The 12,489-nt window shown below is 56.3% G+C and overlaps 1 protein-coding gene across 1 annotated transcript in view; it reads right to left on the bottom strand.

Annotated features, from left to right (window-relative positions):
* CROCC2 (ciliary rootlet coiled-coil, rootletin family member 2) overlaps positions 1 to 12,489 on the bottom strand; it is a 74,363-nt gene that overhangs the window by 21,356 nt on the left and 40,518 nt on the right. Inside the window, 2 exon segments of the mRNA XM_068962064.1 lie at positions 2,554 to 2,697; positions 5,598 to 5,690. Coding sequence (XP_068818165.1) covers positions 2,554 to 2,697; positions 5,598 to 5,690 — 237 coding nt within the window.

Here is a 12,489-nt window from a genome sequence, read left to right as displayed (position 1 = left end):
CTTGTCCCCTGCCAGACCTGTGTTGGCCCCGGAGAAGGGCACTCGCCACACCGGAACTGGGCTCTGTGTCACCCCACAACTGGGGCCTCCTCACCCACAGCTTCCAGGCAGGGCCTGGGGAGTCAGTGGTTTTGTGAGTCTGAGAGCTCAGCTGAACTGCAGGTGGGGGGTCAGTGGTCCAAACTGCCCTGGGACACAGGTTGCCTGCAGACCCTGGGCTCAGCCCCTGCTGGGGGGCTCTGGAGGGGAGTGCAGACCCCAGGAAGGGGCAGACCATCCTGGAAGCAGGGACTATGGGGTGGGGGCTCGCTGAGGCTTGGCCAGGACCTCGGGTCTCCCCTCTGACCAGGGAACCCTGGAGAAGGCATGTCCCCCCATCCCTGCAGGAAGAGATGGAGGAAGCCTCCAGGGGAGCCACACAAACTGAGTGGTGTCCGGTGCTGGCTTGCTAGGAGCGAGCCCCACACTGTGGCTGCTGCAGTGGGGCACTCTCCGGGTCTCTGGCCCGCTGGCTCCCGCGTCCGCCCACGGTTCTTGTTGTTCTGTTTTTGGAAAGGGCCGCTCTCCGCTCCCCTCCCACCCCCCACATGTGGGAGCCACAACCGTGAGCAGTGTTTTCCGCCGAGCTCAGCAGAAATCCACCCTGAAGGTCAAGGACCAGCGAGAGGGCCTATCCATCATAAAAAGCTGTTTTCATTTCCCAGGGCTGAGGAGATGAAAACAAGCAAAACAAACGCGGGGGACCCCCCTCCCCCCGCCTCGTGAGAACAACCATCCCTTTTACAGGAATTTTACAGCCAAATCGCTTAATGTGATTATAATAATTATTTCTTTACTAGAAATTGTATAAACAGCCTCTTTTGAAATCTCCTGCAGGGAGGTGACCCGAGGGCTCTGCATGGAGGCGGGAAAGCAGGGCAGAGGCTGTGCGGGCCCCAGGCCTGCATGTGAGCACATGTGTGTGTGTGCACGTAGCATGTGCAAGCATGTGGCATGTGCATCCACACACATCTATGTGCAGACGTGTGCTCGTGTTCACCCACATGCATGCTCATATTCACCCACATGTGTGATGCATGTGCACGTGAAAGTGCATGGAGTCGTGTGTGCCGCCTATATGTGTTTGCATGTGTGAATGCATGTGTGTGTGCACTCACTGTGTTCCTCTGCATGGGAGTGTGGTCTTTACATGCATGGAGGTGTCTGCACTGCATATGAGCTGGGTGGTGGGTGCATGCACACACACACATGCACACACATGCACACACACAGACACACACACATGCACACACATGCACACACACCCACACATGCACACCCACATGCATGCACACACATGCACACATGCCCACACATGCAACACACCCACACATGCATGCAGACACACGTGTACACGCACACACCCACACATGCACACACATGCATGCACACACGCACCCACCCACACATGCACACACACATGCACACACACATATGCATACACACACATGCACACACACCCACACATGTACACACCCACACATGCATGCACACACAGACACACACACCCACACATGCACACACACACATGCACGCACCCACACCCACACATGCACACACACATGCATGCACACACATCCACACATGCATGCAGACACACGTGTACACACGCACACACGTGTGGACTCAGGCAGTGCTGCCCGAGGCCTGGATGTCCCTCCAGTTAAAAGGCTGTGAAATGTTGTGGTTTCCACGGCGACTCTGGGCCAGCCTGGCGCCTGGGAGGGCTCTCTGGGCTCCCTCTCTCTGCCATTGTTCCCCTTGCCCCCCTTACCTACTTCAGCCTCCCCATCACCCCAGCTGCTTCCTGGGGCCCCTCTCCTTTCTGGGGGCGGCGATCGAGGAACCCAAACTTCCCACGAGGCCGTGCTCGCCCCCTTTACCCCCAGCACGGATGTGCCCAGCCTCCCTGGCTCCTCCCCCTGTTGCCCACTGTGTTAAAGCCTCCCTCTGCTTCCCCGTGTGGTCGCTGACCAGGCCTGACTTCGAAATCTGTTGAAAAGAGACCTTTCTCTTTGGGGCCAAAGTAAACATGCTGTCATGTTAAATCACGCTCTCTTCCTCTGGCGGCCCCGCTCGGGGTGCCGGGGGCGGGCCCAGCCCCTCTCCTCACTCGCTGCGCCCCTGCCAGCCCTGGCACCCGGCCCAGGAGTGCAGGAGGTCGCGGGCCCCGCAGCCCCTCCCCACCCCGTGCCCTCCTGCCCTCCCCCCTCCAGGCGTCCCCGGGCCTGTCAGAGCCCCTTCGTCAACACCTCCCCGATCTGCCTGCTGAGCCCTCTCACCCACCCGCTCGCCTGCCTGGGGCCTCTCCTGGCCAGGCCCCCCAAGGACACCTCACCTGGCTCCTAGAGCCTGTAGCTGGCCTCAGGGGCCTGGTGGGGTGGCGCACGGCTGACCCCAAGCACACCTCTAACCCCGACCCTGGGGCTGTGTCTGGGGTGGCCAGCGCCCCTCGCCCAGGGTCTGTCCACTGCTGTCCTGGTGCCCGTGGGAGCCCCCCGTGCCGCCCCTCACCTCTCTCCCTGTGCTGCTCTGCTGGGCCGCCAGCTCCCGGAGCGTCTTGCGCAGGGCCCTGGACTCCGTCTGGTGGGCAGAGATGGCGTCCTCAAACTGGGCCTGCAGGGCCTTCAGCTCTGCGGCCATGGCACTGACGGTGGCCTGAGGGGCGCAGCAAGCGGCGTGGGTTCAAGGGGCCGCCCCAGGTGGGGGCAGCGGGCAGTCCGCTCGGGCTCCCACACACTGTCCTGGGCCAGCTGGAGGGCTCACTCAGGTGCCGTGAGGCAGGCTTGCCGCTCTGGCTGACCCGGTGCTGGGTCCTGAGGGGTCACAGTGGTGAAGGGCGCGGGGGCACCGGGGGTGGGCAGAGGCCCCATGTGGATCCCACGGAAGAGCTGACCGCTCCGAACTTCCAAGCAGGCTGTGGCATGGGGGACGCCCAGCGTCTACCCGGCTCTCAGTGCATAAGCACCCGCGACACGCCTGGGAAGGGTTGGGGGCTCTGCCTGCAGCCCTTAAGCAGGGTTGTCCTGGTTCAGACCCCATGGCCAGGCCCCGAGCTCGGACACCCTTTGGGAAGGGCCCAGCTTGGCCTGACTTTGCTTTCCTGGGGTCCCAGCCCGAGGTGCTCCCTCTGCTGAGCAAGAGCGCCCCGCTGCTTGAAGCCCCTACTGTCATGCATGGGACGTCGCCTGCTCGCCCTGAGCCCAGGCCCAGTCCAGCCTCCCCCGTCTGGGGCCCTGCTGCCGCCACCACTGGGGCTCGGGGGGTGACCCCTAGGACCCCTGGGTCCGCAGGCCGCTCTGGCAGGGGGCACTCCACCAGGCCGTGCCCCCGCTCTCGGGGAAGGAGCCCTGCCGGTGCCGCCTGCACCCCGGTGGCCCCTCTGCTGCGAGAAGTGCACCTTGGACGGTCAGGGCTGGCTGTGCCCCAGGGTGGCCCCAGGGAGGCTGCAGCGAGCACTCGGCGTTGCCCGGTAGGGAGGGTGACCCCTGCGGTGCTGGGCCGCAGGGCGTGGCCGGGAGCCTCTCCACGAGTGGGACCTGCTCACAGGTCACCAACAACTGGTGTCCCCTGGCTGCCTCTTCCTCCCACCCTTCCCCTCCAGTGGGTTTTAATTTCCAGGCCGAGGTGGCGAAACAACCTTTAATGAGCTCCCAGAAGAGTTGGGTTGGCAGGCACCCCCACCCCAGTCAGCTCGAGGGAAGGCTCCCGGGGGACCCTGCCAGCCGGGGCTTCAGCTCCTGGGTCTTGGGGGTCTTTCCTGGCCCCCTGACCACAGGGTGGGCTGAAGGAGCAGCTGGGCAGAGGTCGGGGAAACAAGCCCCCAACCCCAGGGGGCTTCTACAGCCCCCCCAGCTGTGCCCACGGAAGGGCCATCTGGCCTCGGGGGTGGGACCGAGCAGGGCGGGGGCTCCTGGGAGAGACGCTCTTAGGCAAGACTTTCCCGGGTGCCAGGAGCTGCTCTGCTCAGTGACCCGGGGATCCGGGTCCCACGTCAGGCAGCAGGGGGTGAAGAAACACCCTGGCAGCCAACTCTTGATTGCAACACTCCTCCTCCCAGCCCAGTGCCCCTCTCCCCTCCACCCAGCAGGCCCCCTGCACGCACACCTCCCAGCCTAGCGCCCCTCCCCCGCTCAATACCCCTCCCCCATACAGTGCCCCTCCCCCGCCAAGTGCCACTCCCTGCCCAGTGCCCCCATCCAGTGCCCCTCCCCCACCCAGTGCTCCCTCCCAGTGCCCCTCCCCCATCCAGTGCCGCCCCCCCCCCCCGCTCAGTGCCCCTCCCCCCATTGCCTGGTGGGTTGGAAAAAACTGCATGGCCTCCCCAGGTTCTGTCTTCCGGGCTGCCAGCCCTCGGTCGGGAGGCATGTCGGCTCGGCCTCTTGTGGGCAGGCCCCGAGCACAGCCCTGCTCGTAGGGTTAGCTCTGGGCTTGACCCTGCAGCCCACGGGCCATCCACTCACTCATTTCTGGATTCGCTGAGTCGTTCACCAACAGAGGAGCATCTAACCCTGCGCCCCTGGGGCTGGGGACACACTGGGCACCAGTGGGGAAGGCAGGTGGCCAGGCCGGGAGGACAGAGGCAGGAGGCAGCGGGGACAGGGTGCTGGCCCGGCTGCACCAAGTGAGTGCCTTGAGGGGAGCGTGACCAGCCTTGACCCCTGCAGGGGCTCTGTCCCCCACCCCCGCCCCTCCTTTCTGCTCCCCGCCAGCCCCCCGGTGGTCCTGCCTGACCACACCAGCTGCCCCGAGCCCTTCCCTGGGTCCTGCCACCCTGCTCTGACCCCTCATCCAGAGCAGCCCTGGGGTCTGCAGCACCCACCCTCCATAAATGGGCCCGCGGGCTGGGGGCATAGGGCCCAGGGGCCCACCCCGCTCCCTGGAGTCTTGGTTGCTGTTGCCTGCCCCACCCCCAGACGTGGACTCCTGAGGAGGACTTGGGGCCCCGGGTGGCCAGCTGGATGCCCGCAGTGGCCTCCACGCCCTGTGGGCCTCCGTCTGCTGGCCCAGGTGTGCGGCTGCCTGCTGGTGTCTCCTGGCCCCTTGGATGACCCCTCCCGCCCTGCTCGGAATTCTCTGCTGGGTCTTTTCTGGGCAGTCTCTGCCTCAGGTCCAACGCGGCCTCCCCAGCTGCGCTTCTCCTCTGGGAGGGGACTCTCCAGAGAGTCAGCCGAGGCCTCTGAGCCTCTGGCAGCCGTGCCTCAGCACGCCAGGGGGCTGGCGGCACAGACCTGGGCTTTGTCCCCCCTCTTGCTGGTGTCAGGCCCTCCCCTCTGTGGCTTCTGCAAGGGCGTGGGGCCTGCCCATCCTCCCCCCCGGTCCACCCTGTGCTCCCCACCCCATCCCACTCCGTCGCCTTTTTGTGCCATGGAGACACTGTCCCCCCGAGCAGGGAGCCTGAGTCATCTGGGGGAAACTGAGGTTCAGGTGGCGGGGGTGGGGTGGAGGGGAGAACCCCCGGGACCAGGCAGGGAGCGGGTGCCTCTGGGGTCCGCTGCACCTGCTGGGCCATGTGGGTGGCCAGGCCAGGCGTTCGGCTCTGGCCTGGAGGGGCTCACCTCAGCTTGCTCCTGCTGGCCCTGGGCCTCCCACCGTGCCAGCTGCAGCTCCCCCCGCAGCCGGCTCAGCTCCGCATCTCGTAGAAGCAGGGCCTGTGTGACAGGGGTGGGGCGCTCCTGAGCAGGCTGGGGGCTCTGACGGGGGGCTCAGCGGGGTGCTGAGAGCTATGGTCCCAACACCAGGACAATGGGCTCTAGGAGCAGGGAGCCCCTCGGAGGCAGCTGAGTCCCGAGGGGCGGGTCCCGCCTGTGTTCCCCTCGTTCTCGCCCAGGGTGTCCCCCCTCCACCGGCACCTGCCCGGTACCTGCTCTTCCCCAGCGTAGGTCAGGGGGCTTCATGGACCACCTCCTCCCGGGAGCCCCCCACCCACCCCAAGCACAGAGCCGGAACTACGGGCAGGTCTTCACCTCCCCAGACGCTCTGCGTCGCTGAGGGTGAGGGGTGTGCAAGGGCCCCCCAGGGGTGCCGCGTCGCACCCATTGGCCCCAGGGTGGAAGGGCCCTGCTCTGTCGCCAGGCTGGGGGGGCTTGGCGTGACCTGCAGTCAGTCACAGACATGCTTACCCACACGCCAGACCCATCGGGACCCCTGAGAGTCCTGTCACAGAGCGGTGAGCCACGTGTAGGTGTTTACTTGTCTTCCGGTCACTCAACAGTGTGCGCTTCAGGATGGCACGGGAGGGCAGCCTGAGGTGTGTGTGTGCGAGCGTGGGTGGGATGCCCTGCTCTCGGGGTCTCCAGTGATTATTTTTCTAGCATTACTGATAAGAGCCGCAGAACTCCCACCAAAGGGAGGCCAGCAGAAGGAAGGGAGGGGTCCCTTGCCCCCCGGGGTGTCATCAGCTGTGGAAAAGGTCCATCTGGTGGGAGGGGGTCTGGGGGGAACGGATACATGTATATGTGTGACGGGGCCCCTGTGCTATTCACTGGAACTACAACACCGATAACGGCTGCATCCCAATACTAAGTGCTTTTGGTGTTAAAAAAAAAAGACCACGTGGCTCTGAGCTCAGTGTGGAAGGACCCATCTTGTTGGTGATCCCGCAAAGAGAAAGGCCAGGTGTGCTGCCTGTGCCGCAGAAGTGGGCACAGCGGTGTCGGCGCCCACCTGCTGGTTGGTGCACAGCTGGGGGAGCCTGAAAACCCCTGAGTGTCTCCAGCAAGGGGTGTCCATTTTGGACCCACCCTGAGCTTGTGATTGGGGAGCCACGGAGAGGCTCCTGCCCAGTTCAGGGAGGAGGCTGATCACACCCACGCAAGGCAACCCCAACAGAACCCTGAACTTGTGGGTTTAAACATCCTGATTTGCCAGCAGGTGACCTGCCCTGACTGCGGAGAGATGGCCCTTCCCTGGGTCTCTGCACCAGACTCGTCCTGACCTACGTCCTTTACAGCAAAGCGTAACTGCGAGAGTCGTGCTTCCTGGATTTCTGTGGGCCACTCGGGGGCAGCAGAAGCTGAGGGGTTTGCCCAGAGTCTCACGCCGTCCCTGGATGTTCGTAGGATGCCTCCAGGTCCTCCTTGCCCCCCACCCTTGAAATGCCGCCACCCTGCAAATGCTTGCTTCCTCCCTCCCCGGATGCAGGAGAGCGGAACAGCGGAGGACACGGGCCTTGGTGCCCAGCAGGTGCGTGGAGCCAGTCCGGGCAAGTTATTCACCGTCTGCGAGTCTGCTTCCCACCAGTCGAGGGGACCCTGAAACAGGGTGTCCCTCTCGGTGTTGTGAGGTGCAGCCAGTGATGCAGGAGAGCCTGGCAGCGAACCTCGGGCCCTCCTGCCACCGGAACTCTTCCATTGTGGTCCGTAGTCTCTACCAACATCTGAGAGTCCTGTCACAGTGCGATGAGCCACGTGTAGGTGTTTACTTGTCTATTCCACCCACTCAGCAGTGCGTGCTTCAGGCTGGCCCAGAATACTGGAAGAGCCTGGTCTCAGCGGGTAGCCTTCACATGCCCAGTGTCTGCTTAGAGGCTGGTTGGATGAACACACTGACGGATGACTGGCTGGCTGATCAGACAGATTGAAGGCTAACCATATGCACGGAGGGACAGCGGATGTGGATGGGCAGCTGAGAGTGCGGACAGAGGGAAGCGTCTGCAAGTGGCTGATGGATGAGGGGTCAAGTGAGTGAGTGCCTGGGAGGCTGAATGAGCGGATGGATAGTCCAGACAGCCATGTGTGTGGATAGCTGGATGGGCATTTAAGCAAACTGATGGATAGACTCATGGTCAAGTGTGTGGGTGGACAATGGGGCATGTTAACAGATGGCCAGACATGTGGGTAGGCGGCTGGCTGTGTGAGTAAAGGATGAGCATTCAAGTGGATAGATGGGTGAGGGACAAGTGGATGGGAACAGTGCAACAGTGCGTGCACAAGTGTGCAAATGTTACTGTTGTTCAGTCACTAAGTCTTGTCCGACTCCTTGCGGCCCCATGAACTGTAGCCCGCCAGGCTTCCCTGTCGTTCACTGTCTCCTGGACTTTGCTCAACTCATGTCCATCAGTCAGTAATGCCATCTAACCATCTCATCCTCTGTTGCCCTCTTCTGCCCCTGCCTTCAACCTTTCCCAGCATCAGGGTCTTTTCCAATGAGTTGCCTCTTCGCATCAGGTGGCCAAAATACTGGAACTTCAGCTTCAGCATCAGTCCTTCCAGTGAATATTCAGGGTTGATTTCCTTTAAGATGGACTGGTTGGATCCCCTTGTAGTCCAAGGGATTCTCAAGAGTCTTCTCCAGAACCACAGTTCAAAAGCATCAGTTATTTGGCACTCAGCCTTCCTTATGGCCCAACTCTCACATCCGAGCTTGACCGCTGGAAAAAACATAGCTTTGACTGGGTGGACTTTTGTTGCCAAAGTGATGTCTCTGCTTTTTAATATGCTGTCTAGGTTTGTCATAACTTTTTCCAAGAAGGAAGTGTCTTTGAATTTCATGGCTGCAGTCACATCAGCAGTGACTTTGGAGCCCAAGAAAATAAAGTCTGACACTGTTTCCAGTTTTTCTCCATCTATTTGCCATGAAGTGATGGGACCGGATGCTATGATCTTCGTCTTTTGAATATTGAGCTTTAAGCCAGCTTCTTCATGCTCCTCTTTCACCTGTATCAAGAGGCTCTTTAGTTCCTCTTCGCTTTCTGCCATAAGGGTGGTGTCATCTGCATATCTGAGGTTATTGATATTTCTCCCGGCAATCTTGATTCCAGCTTGTGCTTCATCCATTTCTCATGACGTACTCTGCATATACATTAAATAAGCAGGGTGACAATATACAGCCTTGACGTACCCCTTTCTCAATTTTGACCCAGTCTGTTGTTCCATGTCCGGTTTGAACTGTTGCTTCTTGACCTGCATACAGGTTTCTCAGGAGGCAGGTAAGGTGCTCTGGTATTCCCATCTTTTGAAGAATTTTCCACAGTGGTTGTGATCCATAGTCAAAGGCTTTAGCAAAGTCAATGGAGCAGAAGTAGATGTTTCTCTGGAATTCTGTTGCTTTTTTCTAAGATCCAACGAATGTTGGAAATTTGATCTCTGTTTCCTCTACCTTTTCTAAATCCAGCTTGTACACCTGAAAGTTCTTGGTTCACGTACTATTAAAGCCTGGCTTGAAGGATTTTGAGCATTACCTTGAGACAATGTGAAATGAGTGCAATTGTGAGGTAGTTTGAACATTCCTTGGCAGTGTCCTTCCTTGGGATTGGAATGGAAACTGACCTATCATAATGTGTATAGGTGTATGTGTGTGTATAGCTATGTGTGTGTGTATAGATGTGTGTGTGTGTATAGGTGTGTGCGTGTGTATAGCTGTGTGTGTGTATAGCCGTGTGTGTGGTATAGCTGTGTGTGTGTATAGCTGTGTGTGTGTGTAGATGTGTGTGTATAGCTGTGTGTGTATAGCTGTATGTGTGTGTATAGGTGAGTGTGTATAGATGTATGTGTGTGTATAGCTGTGTGTGTGTATAGCTGTGTGTGTGTATAGCTGTGTGTGTGTATAGCTGTGTGTGTGTGTATAGCTGTGTGTGTGTATAGCTGTGTGTGTGTATAGCTGTGTGTGTGTATAGCTGTGTGTGTGTATAGCTGTCTGTGTGTATAGCTGTGTGTGTATAGCTGTGTGTGTGTATAGCTGTGTGTGTGTATAGATGTGTGTGTATAGATGTGTGTGTATAGCTGTGTGTGTGTATAGCTGTGTGTGTGTATAGCTGTGTGTGTGTATAGCTGTGTGTGTATAGCTGTGTGTGTGTATAGCTGTGTGTGTGTATAGCTGTGTGTGTGTATAGCTGTGTGTGTGTATAGCTGTGTGTGTATAGCTGTGTGTGTGTGTATAGCTGTGTGTGTGTATAGCTGTGTGTGTGTATAGATGTGTGTGTATAGATGTGTGTGTATAGCTGTGTGTGTGTATAGCTGTGTGTGTGTATAGCTGTGTGTGTGTATAGCTGTGTGTGTATAGCTGTGTGTGTGTATAGCTGTGTGTGTGTATAGCTGTGTGTGTGTATAGCTGTGTGTGTATAGCTGTGTGTGTGTGTATAGCTGTGTGTGTGTATAGCTGTGTGTGTGTATAGCTGTGTGTGTGTATAGATGTGTGTGTATAGATGTGTGTGTATAGCTGTGTGTGTGTATAGATGTGTGTGTATAGCTGTGTGTGTGTATAGATGTGTGTGTATAGCTGTGTGTGTGTGTATAGCTGTGTGTGTGTATAGCTGTGTGTGTGTATAGCTGTGTGTGTGTATAGCTGTGTGTGTGTATAGATGTGTGTGTATAGCTGTGTGTGTGTATAGCTGTGTGTGTGTATAGATGTGTGTGTGTATAGCTGTGTGTGTGTATAGATGTGTGTGTGTATAGCTGTGTGTGTGTGTATAGCTGTGTGTGTGTATAGCTGTGTGTGTGTATAGCTGTGTGTGTGTATAGATGTGTGTGTATAGCTGTGTGTGTGTATAGATGTGTGTGTATAGATGTGTGTGTATAGATGTGTGTGTATAGCTGTGTGTGTGTGTATAGCTGTGTGTGTGTATAGCTGTGTGTGTGTATAGCTGTGTGTGTGTATAGCTGTGTGTGTGTATAGATGTGTGTGTATAGCTGTGTGTGTGTATAGATGTGTGTGTATAGCTGTGTGTGTGTATAGCTGTGTGTGTGTATAGCTGTGTGTGTGTATAGCTGTGTGTGTGTGTATAGCTGTGTGTGTGTATAGCTGTGTGTGTGTATAGCTGTGTGTGTATAGCTGTGTGTGTGTATAGCTGTGTGTGTGTATAGCTGTGTGTGTGTGTATAGCTGTGTGTGTGTATAGCTGTGTGTGTGTATAGCTGTGTGTGTATAGCTGTGTGTGTGTATAGCTGTGTGTGTGTATAGATGTGTGTGTATAGCTGTGTGTGTGTATAGCTGTGTGTGTATAGATGTGTGTGTATAGCTGTGTGTGTGTATAGCTGTGTGTGTGTATAGCTGTGTGTGTGTATAGCTGTGTGTGTGTGTATAGCTGTGTGTGTGTATAGCTGTGTGTGTGTATAGCTGTGTGTGTGTATAGATGTGTGTGTATAGATGTGTGTGTATAGCTGTGTGTGTGTATAGATGTGTGTGTATAGCTGTGTGTGTGTATAGCTGTGTGTGTGTGTATAGCTGTGTGTGTGTATAGCTGTGTGTGTGTGTATAGCTGTGTGTGTGTGTATAGCTGTGTGTGTGTATAGCTGTGTGTGTGTATAGCTGTGTGTGTGTATAGCTGTGTGTGTGTATAGATGTGTGTGTATAGCTGTGTGTGTGTATAGCTGTGTGTGTGTATAGCTGTGTGTGTGTGTATAGCTGTGTGTGTGTATAGCTGTGTGTGTGTGTATAGCTGTGTGTGTGTATAGCTGTGTGTGTGTATAGCTGTGTGTGTATAGCTGTGTGTGTGTATAGCTGTGTGTGTGTATAGATGTGTGTGTATAGCTCTGTGTGTGTGTATAGCTGTGTGTGTGTGTATAGCTGTGTGTGTGTATAGCTGTGTGTGTGTATAGCTGTGTGTGTGTATAGATGTGTGTGTATAGCTGTGTGTGTGTATAGCTGTGTGTGTGTATAGCTGTGTGTGTGTGTATAGCTGTGTGTGTGTATAGCTGTGTGTGTGTATAGCTGTGTGTGTGTGTATAGCTGTGTGTGTGTATAGCTGTGTGTGTGTATAGCTGTGTGTGTATAGCTGTGTGTGTGTATAGCTGTGTGTGTGTATAGCTGTGTGTGTGTATAGCTGTGTGTGTATAGCTGTGTGTGTGTATAGCTGTGTGTGTGTATAGCTGTGTGTGTGTGTATAGCTGTGTGTGTGTATAGCTGTGTGTGTGTATAGCTGTGTGTGTGTGTATAGCTGTGTGTGTGTATAGCTGTGTGTGTATAGCTGTGTGTGTGTATAGCTGTGTGTGTGTATAGCTGTGTGTGTGTATAGCTGTGTGTGTATAGCTGTGTGTGTATAGCTGTGTGTGTGTATAGCTGTGTGTGTGTATAGCTGTGTGTGTGTATAGCTGTGTGTGTATAGCTGTGTGTGTGTATAGCTGTGTGTGTGTATAGCTGTGTGTGTGTATAGCTGTGTGTGTGTATAGATGTGTGTGTATAGCTGTGTGTGTGTATAGCTGTGTGTGTGTATAGCTGTGTGTGTGTGTATAGCTGTGTGTGTGTATAGCTGTGTGTGTGTATAGCTGTGTGTGTGTGTATAGCTGTGTGTGTGTATAGCTGTGTGTGTGTATAGCTGTGTGTGTATAGCTGTGTGTGTGTATAGCTGTGTGTGTATAGCTGTGTGTGTGTATAGCTGTGTGTGTATAGATGTGTGTGTATAGCTGTGTGTGTGTATAGCTGTGTGTGTGTATAGCTGTGTGTGTGTATAGCTGTGTGTGTGTATAGCTGTGTGTGTATAGCTGTGTGTGTGTATAGCTGTGTGTGTGTATAG

This window comes from Capricornis sumatraensis, chromosome 2, assembly GCF_032405125.1.
Source record: "Capricornis sumatraensis isolate serow.1 chromosome 2, serow.2, whole genome shotgun sequence".
Classification (NCBI taxonomy): Eukaryota; Metazoa; Chordata; class Mammalia; order Artiodactyla; family Bovidae; genus Capricornis; species Capricornis sumatraensis.
This window is presented reverse-complemented; position numbering and strand designations above follow the sequence as displayed.